The following is a 13,757-nucleotide window of genomic DNA, read 5'->3' as shown; positions in this document are numbered from 1 at the left end:
AGTATAAATATCAGCATGCACTAGATGGGCCAAATGCCTGTTTTCTGTGCTGTATCTTCCATTTTGCAATTCCAACAGTTTGCATTAAATGTATACAAATATGGGTTACAAAAAAGTTGAGATAGTATGCAATGCCTTACAGTGAGCTAGATGCTGGTACTCACTTGACTCACATAAATGGTGTCTGCTTGGGAGAAGAGTCAGATAACAATGCATGGAATGGTACCCCGACGAAGGAGTCAGTGCCTTCACAAATGTATCTATATTACAAGCTGCTTAATTCTGTATAACTTTTGCCAGCAACAACAGTACAATAAATGGGTTATACACATGTAATCAATTAATCATTAAAATCATTGATGGTGCTGGTTCAGTGAGTTGAGGTTTACTGACAGGTTTGTTTTTCACATGGATGGTATGAGTTTATAAAACGTTGCTATATGTAGGCTTAACATGAAGAAAGGTCATCCAACCTTCCTATTTCCTTTCTTTACAAAAAGAAGTAAGTTAGACAACATAGAGCTGGAGTTTTTTTGGCAAGAGGCAATCAAAAAATATTATTTTGGAGCGAAGCAGGGCTGCCAAAAGAAAATGAGTAGAACGACAGCATGAATCTGTATCTAAATTAACCATTTCCCTCAGACTATAAGAATACCTAGTTTGGAAAATGTGACACTGGTGCAGTGGAAGGGTATATGTACTTGTGGAGCTCACTTCTTACAGTGTGAAATATACCTCAATCAAACTGATCTACATTCCATGCTGACCAGTGAATGTTAAACACTCCGTTCTTCTGTATATTAACTTTCGGCTAAATAGGCCCCGTAGAAGTATAGTCTTAATCCATTTGAAATTATACTGCAGCAATAAGTTGTAAACAACTTCAGCTTTCACATATGCATTAGATCAATATTGATTCACGGGTTATCAATTATGTTTGTCTACCTAAATAGTTTCAGTAAAGAAATTAAAAACAGCGGCTTAGTTCATAGAAAAGAGTTTTAAGGCACGGACCAAGACCAATTTCACTCAGTATGAGCAGTATCCCTTTAAATCTGTAGTTTGTACTCCCTGTCAAAATTACTGAATTCCACACCTGCACATGGTAACACTATGGGCAAATTTTCTCAGAAAAATTCTGATTGTTGAACGGACGAGAAAATGGGCTGTTTCTTGCCCGTTTATCTAGTGAAGTAAGAGGTGGTAATTTACAGCACTCAGCGCAATACTGAGGCCGTAATGTGATTCCTGCCAGCAGGAGGAGTGAGCGGAGCATATTCATGCTGGAAAGCCGACTGCTGACTGGTGGAGACGCCATTACACAGTATTCAACAGGGGTTGGGAAATCTGCCAACCCCCCCCCCCCCCATCGCCTCGGACCCCCCTGATCACCAGCTCCAATCTCTGATCGCTGGCCCCACCAACCAACCCCCCACCCCCCCGATGCAGAGTCCACCCCCACCATTCCTTCCCCTCCCCCGCACCACCCTCAGTCAGGCCCCACCCCCTTGGCTCGGCCCAGTGCTTGGTGGGCAATGCCAGGGTGCCCAATGGGCGGTGCTAGGGGTCACCCTGGTTACTTCTTGCCCCAGCAGCCCTCCAATAAGGCATTCTTTGAGGGAATATTGCAATGAATAGACTAAACTTTGACTCCTTGCATACCATCTCAGTATACTATGGCAACAGTCCATAACTGTGCACTCTTATTTATCAGTAATGATGTTTCTTCTTCAAAGGTCTTTCATGTCAATCCGGGGTGAGCTGATTCCATTTCTGGTCCGAAAGCAGTTTTCTGCTCCTAACTCTTCTCAGCTTTCTAAAGCTGATGCCAATGAAGATCAGAAGAGCAACTCCAAATCTATAGGTTAGTCCAGTGAGCTGTGTTTTGTTCTTAATGAATTTTATAACCATAGCAGGACTGTAATTTCAATCTACACAAAATCAAAAATAGATTTGATTTTTCTTTAGCTTTATTCTAAGAATATATTGATGCATCAGAGTATTTTCCATTTAAAGATCAAAGCTGGAATTTTCCAGCTGTTCACGCCAGTGAAAGTGAATTTGGTGCTCCGCCAAATCTCTGTTCACTGCAGCGGGACCAGAGAATCCTGCTGGTGTGAAGGGCCGCAAAACACCAGCCCATATCTCTTTAAAAACTTTGAAAGTGTAAGTGTTTCTAATTTTTCATTGTGAGAAAACCCACTGGTCTCCTTGAAGGAATATCAGGAGATCCCACTTTATTTTCCTCTTATCTCAAGCAACTGAATATTTTAAAATAAATTTGCAAGTTTAAACTAATCATCCAAATGTGAGTTGTTTTAATTTAAAAGCTTTGCATATTTTTCAATGGCATTCAGTGTATGCTCAATTTCACACGGATACAATACTACGCTCTGTATATTCTCAACACGACATTTGCATGGTACATATTATCCATTTTTAAGAGGGATTTAATTTAAATTTAGATTTGGTTTAAGTTAGTTGCATGCACCTAATTACTCAGCTCTATATCAACCCTTTAAACCATTCTAGATTCAGGAGGAAGGACAGGATGCATAGGAGCCTGTTGGAGCGGCACGGTGGCACTGTGGTTAGCACTGCAGCCTCATAGTGTCAGGGACTTGGATTTGATTTCCCAGCTTGGGTGACTGTCTGTGCGGATGTCAGCACATTCTCCCTGTGCCTATATAGGTTTCCTCTAGGTGCTCCGGTTTCCTCCCACAGTCCGAAAGACGTGCTGGTTAGGTGTATTGGCCATGCTAAATTCTCCTTCATTGTATCGGAACAGGCGCCGGAGTGTGGCAACTCGGGGATTTTCACAGTAACTTCATTGCAGTGTTAATGTAAGCCAACGTGTGACTGATAAATAAGCTTTAAACTTTAGCTGGAGAGGGAATACAAGTTGGTGCAGGGGGAGGGGAATCCCTCTTTTCAGCCACTTCTATCATTGAGGCTGATTCTGACCTTTCCCAATCTAAGACGCATCTCTTGCATTCAGGGCTCTGGTTCTGAGTATGAGCGAAGATCTCTCTTCCCCTCATTACTGCAGAAACAAATTCCTTTTCAACCTTCCTTCCAACCCTAAGATAAAAGCAAAATACTGCAGAGAATGGAGCCAATGTTTTGACTCTGGATGATCTTATGCTTATTAAAATGCTCTCTCTAAGTGCCTCTTCCATTTTGCACCTTGGATCTTAACGGATCATTTTCTTGTTCATGTTCTGTAAGTTTTTGTCTGTACTTTTTTGCCTCAGTGCTGGCCAGGCTGGGTGTCACACTCGTGTAACTTTGCTGACGCAACATCTATGTTGTATGATTAATATCCCACCTAAGATCTTGAATCTGGAGATGCAGATCGACTTGTTTCTTTCCTATGGAACTCCTTTTCTTTTTCTAACAGCTTTTTTAACTCTCAGGGTGTCTTGTTCCAACTCCTGTGTGGTTTCACCATCTCACTGCACAGTAGTATGCGCTGTATGCCAGAAGGTCTTCACTTTTCTCGTGTCTTCCACTCTGTTGTTCACCTTATAATCAATAAAATTGACAGCATCATGAAAGCCTTCCTTCACAAAAAGTTCAAGCTGTAACGCTTGACGCTCTTCACCAGAGATGTCGTCAAGCTTCCCCAGGTACTGTGAGGATATTAGCCGGGATTTTACGACCTCGCTCAGGCGAGGCTTGTAAAATCCCGCCCGAAGCCAATAGAGAAATCCATTCTGCGAGTCTCGCCTGCTCCAATTCGGGGTGGGCATGCCAATAAAATTCCGGCCATAGTCTTCATGACTGTCATGCTATCCATATTTGTCCAGCCCAAGCTGGTAATTCTACGGGATCTAACTTCCACTTTTGATATTTTTACCAATGAGATGTCCAGCCTTTTAGTCTTGTCCCTTTGCGATTGCTAAGAACTGTCAGTTTTAAAGTGGTATTTAACTTAAATTTAGATCCAATTTAACATAGTTACATGTGCTTAATTACTCAGCTCCAACTCAAACCCTTTAACTTGTTTTAGATTTGAAAGAGACTCAACCATCAGGCAAAAGCAGGTCTGAAATAGGATACGAGATCAAAATTTATTAAAAAGGGAAAAGATATACTTACCGATTCACAACAGACTTTTACACCTTTAATTTGGGTAATCACTCCAGCTAAAAGTGTAAGTGTTCCACAGATTCCCTTGGTAGCTGCGCTTTCTCTCAAATCCTGCTTAGGGAGCACCCATAGAATCATAGAATCATAGAAACCCTACAGTGCAGAAGGAGGCCATTCGGCCCATCGAGTCTGCACCGACCACAATCCCACCCCACATATTTACCCGCTAATCCCTCTAACCTACACATCCCAGGACTCTAAGGGGCAATTTTTAACCTGGCCAATCAACCTAACCCGCACATCTTTGGACTGTGGGAGGAAACCGGAGCACCCGGAGGAAACCCACGCAGACACGAGGAGAATGTGCAAACTCCACACAGACAGTGACCCGAGCCGGGAATCGAACCTGGGACCCTGGAGCTGTGAAGCAGCAGTGCTAACCACTGTGCTACCGTGCCGCCCAATACCTCAGTGACTATATTTGCAAACCACAAGATGATCTCGAAATCCTCTTTTAACCCTTGAATTAATATTACCTTATCTCAATTGCAGTACTTATCCAATTGGCAATTCTTGTTACTGAGTTAATTTTATTGGATTTGACCATTTATGCACATTGTTCCGTTGAAAAGAGCTCTGGGACATTTCATGATCTTCCTTTTATCTGAGTTTGAACAAGTCTTCATTCATTCTCTTGTAGCTGCTTCAGATAGTCACGGCCAGTGACATTGCGTGTTACTGCAGATGGCACAGCAAATTAATACATACACTTTAAACATTAACATATTATCCAGCCTTTTAATAACTACTTGGTGAATTACTTTTCCTTGAATTATGCATTGAGGCTTGCTACTTATTCGATCATCTGTTGCTGACTGGTTGCTATCATAGTGAATTAATTAATACATGTGAATGACTATAAAGTGAAGAATATAAAAATGGCTTCTTTGGCCAATATTAGTACAAAATTGTATCTTGAACTACTTAGCTTACCATAGTGAATATCATGTAAAACCTTCCTTTTAAATGGTCAAGTTAAATTAAAATCTACTGTTCAAAACTGCTTACAATATTTGTGCAGTAATTTAACAGCTTTAAGCAAAGGAGCCTTGCTATAGTACCGGGTAGAAAATATTCATTATGCACCATATCTGACAATTCACACAGGGTCTTTTACCAGTTGTCGTTACATTGAGTCATTCCTCCAGATCCTAGATCACTATTTTAATTAAGTTAGCAGTAGAAACCCCAAAGAGCAGAACTGAGGAGCATTAAATCCCTATGTTACATTGATTGGCATGGTGAATTCCTGATGTCACTTGTTCAATCATGGGTGATGTAATGCAGGCAATGTTTCCCCTTAGAATTTTCCCCTTGCAACTTTCTTGTGGACTACTTGTTCAGTTGTGTTGTATAGCACAGAGTGAGCTAACTACATCTCTATTTTAAAAGCTGAAATCTTTGTGTGTACCTTTAACCTCAAGTGAAAGGGGAGACCTGGTGGTATTGTTGCTAGACGATTAATCCAGAAACTCAGCTAATGTTCTGGGGACCCAGGTTCAAATCCCACCCTGGCAGATGGTGGAATTTGAATTCAATAAAAAATATCTGGAATTAAGAATCTACTGATGACCATGAACCCATTGTCGATTGTCAGAAAAGCCCATCTAGTTCCCTAATGTCCTTTAGGGAAGGAGATCTGCCGTCCTTACCTGGTCTGGCCTACATGTGACTCCAGAGCCACAGCAATGTGGTTAATTCTGAACTGCCCTCTGACCAAGGGCAACAAGGGATGGGCAATAAATGCTGGCCAGCCAGTGACGCCCATGTCCCATGAATGAATAAAAAAAAGTACAGTGCAGTAAATGGTAAAATCCTTAATATCACTGTTCCTTCATCAGTTAAAAATCCTGTAATTCAAAAACAGTTAAATGAGAGCAAGACTCTGCCTACGCCACCATGTCAAATACTCTGCATCTAGAGAGCTAGAAATCTGCAATAGACTCAACCTAACAGACCAGTTGAATTGAGCACACTGCAACAGTGGCCTTTCATGTAATCCACTTGTTACCTGAATCTCTTATCCACATAAAATTGGGAAAAATTACAGGATGCCGCAGGCTTATTGTTAATTAACAATTAACAGATTGTTAATTTAATCTGGAGGCAAGATGGAGTTGGGAGCTCCCCATATCGAGCTCCCCAGATCGAGCTCCCCAGATCGAGCTCCTCATCGAAAAAACTGAGCATTTGTCACTACATTTTTCTAAAAGAAACAGCAACTTGAGAATTATGATTGTTTGCATCATCATGTTTTTTAAACTGTCTTTTTGGGCATTTTTGGAAGAGAGGTAATTTTTTTGTTCTGCATATGTAGTCTCCAAGAATGGCTCTGAGGGAATTGAATGAATGCAACATCCCTAAAACTGAAATTGGGCATTATTACAATTAAGAACAATGTTGTTTTAAATTGCTTTAAAATGAAACACTTTTTATAAATATAAGACATAGTCAAAGTGAAGGGGCATTTTGTTGTCTGCCACAATATTAATAAGCTATCATAGAACATAGAACATAGAACAGTACAGCACAGAACAGGCCCTTCGGCCCACGATGTTGTGCCGACCTTCATCTGAAACCAAGATCAAGCTATCCCACTCCCTACCATCCTGGTGTGCTCCATGTGCCTATCCAATAACCGCTTAAATGTTCCTAAAGTGTCTGACTCCACTATCACTGCAGGCAGTCCATTCCACACCCCAACCACTCTCTGCGTGAAGAACCTACCTCTGATATCCTTCCTATATCTCCCACCATGAACCCTATAGTTATGCCCCCTTGTAATAGCTCCATCCACCCGAGGAAATAGTCTTTGAACGTTCACTCGATCTATCCCCTTCATCATTTTATAAACCTCTATTAAGTCTCCCCTCAATCTCCTCCGCTCCAGAGAGAACAGCCCCAGCTCCCTCAACCTTTCCTCATAAGACCGACACTCCAAACCAGGCAGCATCCTGGTAAATCTCCTCTGCACTCTCTCCAGCGCTTCCACATCCTTCTTATAGTGAGGTGACCAGAACTGCACGCAATATTCCAAATGCGGTCTCACCAAGGTCCTGTACAGTTGCAGCATAACCCCACGGCTCTTAAACTCCAACCTCCTGTTAATAAAAGCTAACACACTACATGCCTTCTTCACAGCTCTATCCACTTGAGTGGCAACCTTTAGAGATCTGTGGATATGGACCCCAAGATCTCTCTGTTCCTCCACAGTCTTCAGAACCCTACCTTTGACCCTGTAATCCACATTTAAATTTGTCCGACCAAAATGAATCACCTCACATTTATCAGGGTTAAACTCCATTTGCCATTTTTCAGCCCAGCTTTGCATCCTATCTATGTCTCTTTGCAGCCTACAACACCCCTCCACCTCATCCACTACTCCACCAATCTTGGTGTCATCAGCAAATTTACTGATCCACCCTTCAGCCCCCTCCTCTAAGTCATTAATAAAAATCACAAAGAGCAGAGGACCAAGCACCGATCCCTGCGGCACTCCGCTAGCAACCTGCCTCCAGTCCGAAAATTTTCCATCCACCACCACCCTCTGTCTTCGATCAGATAGCCAGTTACCTATCCAATCGGCCAACTTTCCCTCTATCCCACACCTCCTTACTTTCATCATAAGCCGACCATGGGGGACCTTATCAAACGCCTTACTAAAATCCATGTATATGACATCAACCGCCCTACCTTCATCAACACACCTAGTTACCTCCTCAAAAAATTCTATCAAATTTGTGAGGCACGATTTGCCCTTCACAAATCCGTGCTGACTATCCCAGATTAATCCGCATCTTTCTAAATGGTCGTAAATCCCATCCCTAAGGACCTTTTCCATCAATTTACCAACCACCGAAGTCAGACTAACCGGTCTATAATTACCAGGGTCATTTCTATTCCCTTTCTTAAACAGAGGAACAACATTTGCCACTCTCCAGTCCTCTGGCACCATCCCCGTGGACAGCGAGGACCCAAAGATCAAAGCCAAAGGCTCTGCAATCTCATCCCTCGCCTCCCAAAGAATCCTAGGATACATTTCATCAGGCCCAGGGGACTTATCGACCTTCAGTTTATTCAAAACTGCCAATACATCCTCCCTCCGAACATCTATTTCCTCCAGCCTATTAGCCTGTAACACCTTCTCTTCCTGAAAAACATGGCCCCTCTCCTTGGTGAACACTGAAGAAAAGTATTCATTCATCACCTCGCCTATCTCTACTGATTCCATACACAAGTTCCCACCACTGTCCTTGACCGGCCCTAACCTCACCCTGGTCATTCTTTTATTCCTCACATAAGAGTAAAAAGCCTTGGGGTTTTCCTTGATCCGACCCGCCAAGGACTTCTCATGTCCCCTCCTAGCTCTCCTCAGCCCCTTTTTCAGCTCATTCCTTGCTAACTTGTAACCCTCAATCGAGCCATCTGAACCTTGTTTCCTCATCCCTACATAAGCTTCCCTCTTCCTTTTCACAAGACATTCCACCTCTTTCGTGAACCACGGTTCCCTCACTCGGCCATTTCCTCCCTGCCTGACAGGGACATACCTATCAAGGACACCCAGTATTTGTTCCTTGAAAAAGTTCCACTTTTCATCAGTGCCTTTCCCTGACAGTTTCTGTTCCCATCTTATGCCCCCTAATTCTTGCCTAATCGCATCATAATTACCTCTCCCCCAATTGTAAGCCTTGCCCTGCCGTCCGGCCCTATCCCTCTCCATTGCAATAACAAAAGACACCGAATTGTGGTCACTATCTCCAAAGTTCTCTCCCACAACCAAATCTAACACTTGGCCCGGTTCATTTCCCAGTACCAAATCCAATGTGGCCTCACCCCTTGTCGGCCTATCCACATATTGTGTCAGGAAACCCTCCTGCACACACTGCACAAAAAGTGCCCCATCCAAACTATTCGACCTACAAAGGTTCCAATCAATATTTGGAAAGTTAAAGTCCCCCATGACAACTACCCTGTGACCCCCACACGTATCCATAATCTGCTTAGCAATTTCTTCCTCCACATCTCTATTACTATTTGGGGGCCTATAGTAAACTCCTAACAACGTGACCGCTCCTTTCCTGTTTCTAACTGCAGCCCATATTACCTCAGTGTGCATATCCCCCTCAAAGTGCTTTTCCGCAGCCGTTAAACTATCCTTGATTAACAATGCTACTCCTCCACCTCTTTTACCAGCTTCCCTACACTTACTGAAACATCTATACCCCGGAACGTCCAACAACCATTCCTGTCCTTGTTCTACCCACGTCTCCGTAATGGCCACAACATCGTAGTCCCAAGTAGCAATCCACGCCCCAAGTTCATCCACCTTGTTCCGGATGCTCCTTGCATTGAAGTAGACACACTTCAACCCACCTTCCTGTCTACCGGTACCCACCCTTGACCTTGATACCTTCCCCAATACCTCACCACCCTCAACACTGACTTCCGGACTACAACTCCTTTTCCCACTCCCCTGACAAATTAGTTTAAATCCCCCTGAAGAGCCGTAGCAAATTTCCCTCCCAGGATATTGGTGCCCCTCTGGTTCAGGTGCACCCCGTCCTGTTTGTAGAGGTCCCACCTTCCCCAGAACGTGTTCCAATTATCCACGTATCTGAAACCCTCCCTCCTGCACCATCCCTGCAACCACATGTTTAAGTGCACTCTCTCCCTGTTCCTCAACTCGCTATCACGTGGCACCGGTAGCGTACCAGAGATGACCACATGTTTTGTCTTTGCTCTCAGCTTCCAGCCCAGCTCCCGAAATTCCTGTTTTAAATCCCCGTCCCCTCTCCTACCTATGTCGTTGGTACCAATGTGTACCACGACTTGTGACTGTTTCCCCTCCCCCTTAAGAATCCGGAAAACACGGTCCGAGACGTCACGGACCCTGGCATCCGGTAGGCAACAAACCATCCTCGAGTCTCTTTTGCTGCCACAGAACCTCCTATCTATCCCTCTAACTAACGAGTCCCCAATAACTATTGCCCTCCCGCTCTCCTCCTTACCCTCCTGAGCCACAGGGACGGACTCAGTGCCGGAGATCCTCTCACTGCGGCTCACCACTGGTATGTCGTCCCCCTCAACCGTATCCAAAGCGGAATACTTATTGCTAAGGGGAACGACCACAGGGGATCCCTGCACCAACTGCTTCTTCCCAGCCCCTCTCACCGTCACCCATCTATTTTCATTCCGCGGAGTAACTGTATCCCTGAAGCTTCTGTCTATGGCCATCTCTGCATCCCTAATGATCCTAAGTTCCTCCAACTCCAGCTCCAGTTCCCTTACACGGTTTTGGAGGAGCTGCAGATGGATGCACTTCTCACAGGTATAATCAGCAGGGACACTGACGTCGTCCCTCACCTCGAACATAGTGCAAGAGGAACATTGCACTGCCTTCACACCCATCCCCTCTAGGTACCTTGCCAGTACCAGGTAGAAACAGCAAAAAATGAATTAACTCACCCCTGCTCGCCCTGCCCAAGCCCTGTGAGCCAAAGCCCTACAGCTTTCACTCTGCCTCCTGCTCACTCTGCTGCCCGCTAACGATGCTGCCCGCTCAAAAGTGCGGCCTACTTTTAAACCCTCCAAAAACCTTCCCAGACTCCTGCTGGGCTCACTTCCTGTTTTAAAAAAAACCTCCGATTTTTTACATAAATTTAACTTAAAATAAATAAATAAATGTAGTGAACAAACCAACTGCCTTCTCCTCAGCCTGGTCCTGTGGAACAATTATTAGAGTTTAAAACTCTAATAATTATGAACAATCATTAGAGTTTAAAACTCCATTCAATATCTGCATAATTTGTAAACATTTGATCCAGTATAATTAGAGGATAAAACACAGTGGGGGCAATTCTCCGGCCTCCCAGCTGCGTGTTTCTCAGGGGTGGGAGGTGGCGTGCCGTTTGCTAGTGCAGGATTCTCTGGTCCCGCCGCTCTCAATGGCATTTCCCATTGATGTTGCCCCATGCCACCGCACAACTGTGGGAGGGGGTGTGCTGCCGGCGGGACAAGAGAATCCCGCCAGCGTGATCAGCCAGAGAATTCCCCCCAGTGTCTCGTTTTATCTATAGAACCTGGATTTGGATAGAAGTCTCTCTGTGATGAGTTTGTGCCAGATATATACTTCAACCCTGTCCTTAATTAACCAGTTCCTAGTAGTGCAGATCTAGTACACAAACCTGACTATAATGTACCTAAAATTGGTATAGAATTGTCAGTCCTATTCAAACACACCTGTTTTAGAACTATAATTCATCCTAAAACTATCACTGGTATTGTGAATCCTCATAGTTGCACAGTCTATTGTTCAGCTGGCAAATTCACTTCTTTGCAGTCATTTTGCTCAGCATTACTTGTACTTACAGGTTTGTTTGTGTGTTTGTTAAAGATATATTCAGTTATGCAAAAGAGGATGATCTTCTGAATTTAGCCAGAGAAAAATCATTTTGGAATGACCACCATGGAGATATGAATGATCCATATCATGGAACCAAACTTCGTTGCTATGTTCATATTATGAAGGAAGGGATATGTTATCGTGTAAATACTCTAGCTTCATATATCGAAGCTAACCGACAGGTAAGAAGTGTATCTTAATATGAAATCACTATTTTTACTTATGTAGCTGTCAGTCCATGAGGAGGATCAAAATTAATCATTTAAGTAACTGTTATGATTAACATCCTTTTTATTTATTGCTGATTATTGCTATGTTGTGGGGAGTTGAATCATTGAATCTCTACAGTGCAGAAGAAGGCCATTCGGCCCATCGAGTCTGCACTGACAATAATCCCACTCAAGGCCCTATCCCCACAACCCCACACATTTACCCCGCTAATCCCCCTAATCTACACATCCCAGGACACTAAGGGACAATTTAGCATGGCCAATTCACCTAACCCGCACATCTTTGGAGTGTGGGAGGAAACAGGAGCACCCGGAGGAAACCCATGCAGACACGGGAGAATGTGCAAACTCCACATAGACAGTGACCCAAGCCGGGAATTGAACCCAGGTCCCTGGAGCTGTGAGGCAGCAGTGCTAACCACTGTGCTACCGTGCCGCCCCCAGGGAGGTGAAATATTGAAAACATATTTTAACCATGAGTTTGGATGTCAATTTGGAGATAATGAAAGTAACTAAACTCAGCAATGCGAGGGAGCAGAATTTACTTCTAAGTGAGTAGGTTATGGGTTAAAGCTTGATTTGAGCATCTTTATGTTTTTGTTCACTGAAAAATACTGAGCTGTCAGAGGTTCCATCTTTTTTAGGAAGTGTTAAATTGAAAGTGTTAATCTGCTCTGTTATTTGGATATAAAAATTCCAATGGAATGTTTCAAAGAAGAGCAGGGGAGTTTGTTCTGCCCAATATTTGTCATTCAATTGACATTACTCAAACAGTTGCATGGTCATTTAGCTTATTGCTGTTTGTGACTGTGTGCAGATTGTGTGCCGTGGTTACCTAAATTATTACAGTGACTACACTTCACAAATACTTTGTTGGCTGTGAAGGACTTTGGGAGGTATTGAGGTTATGGAAGGTCCAAATTAATGCAAATTCTTTCTTTTACAGCCTGCTTTTGGGGGGAAATATTGGGCTAAACCTTTGAAAAGTTGTAAATATTTCAAATATATATTGAATATTTGAGCGCAGAAACAAATAGGAATACCCACTGACTATATGGATTTTGAAAATCTGTTTGATAAGCTGTCACATAATATTATGGATATGAGATGCATGATGTTATAAAGGAATGTAACTACATAAATGTAGAGGTGGTGAGGGCGGCACAAAGCAAATCCGAAAGGTAAATGGATGGTTTTGGTTTGGCAGAGTATAAGGAGTGATCTGTGCTCAAATTTCTTTTCCATTTTTATATAAATAATTTGGACATTGGCACAGAGGAATGGAGTTGAAGTTTGCTGATACCAAATTTGTGACCTGACAAACAGAAATCATACAGGAAGTGGAAGAGGATATACATTTTCAGACTAGCAAATGGAGTTCAATACACTAAAGTGTCGAATAATACATTTTTTTTAAGGTGAAAAGAAGTAAAGCCTTGAATGGCATATGAATTTTAACAGAGCAGAGAGACCTAGGAATTATATAGAACTTTAAGGTAGAAAAAGCTTTAAAAAGGGTCAAATGAAACTTTGGGCACAGAATGTAAAACAGGGAGATAATGTTAAATTTCTGCAAAATGTTGGCAACGGAAATATTGGAGTATTGCATGTAGTTCTGAACACACCATTATAGGAAGGATATTAGAGACATGGATAGATTACGGAGATGATTCATTAAAATACCACAAACAGTGAAAAGTTATGGTTAAAAAGCTGGTTTCCACTGGAACAAATAATTAACTGAGGGATACAAGGGATTTTTGAAGATTTTAGATGATAAATGGTGAGTTTTATCCCTGTTGCTTTGTGAATCAGTAATGAACGTAAGAACATAAAAACAATGAGCGTGACATTCAGCATTATTACTAGCAGAACGAAAGAGTAAGTTAGAAGACTTTTTTGACATAGAGTGTCATTAGACTGTAGACTGCTTTACTGCAAATCACTTGAGACAAAGAGAGAGACCATGGGTG

General features: G+C 42.8%; 1 protein-coding gene across 5 annotated transcripts in view; it reads left to right on the top strand.

Moving 5' to 3' along the window:
* The window catches only part of eif2b3 (eukaryotic translation initiation factor 2B, subunit 3 gamma), a 117,030-nt gene that overhangs the window by 56,694 nt on the left and 46,579 nt on the right, over positions 1 to 13,757 (top strand). For all 5 annotated transcript variants that reach the window (XM_078218690.1, XM_078218693.1, XM_078218692.1 and 2 more), the window contains exons 7-8: positions 1,737 to 1,864; positions 11,546 to 11,736. In XM_078218690.1, coding sequence (XP_078074816.1) covers positions 1,737 to 1,864; positions 11,546 to 11,736 — 319 coding nt within the window. The remainder of the gene's footprint in view (positions 1 to 1,736; positions 1,865 to 11,545; positions 11,737 to 13,757) is intronic.

The sequence above is a fragment of the Mustelus asterias genome, chromosome 8 (genome assembly GCF_964213995.1).
Source record: "Mustelus asterias chromosome 8, sMusAst1.hap1.1, whole genome shotgun sequence".
NCBI classification, from domain to species: domain Eukaryota; kingdom Metazoa; phylum Chordata; class Chondrichthyes; order Carcharhiniformes; family Triakidae; genus Mustelus; species Mustelus asterias.
Note: the sequence above shows the minus strand (reverse complement) of the source record. Positions and strands in the feature narration are given on the sequence as shown.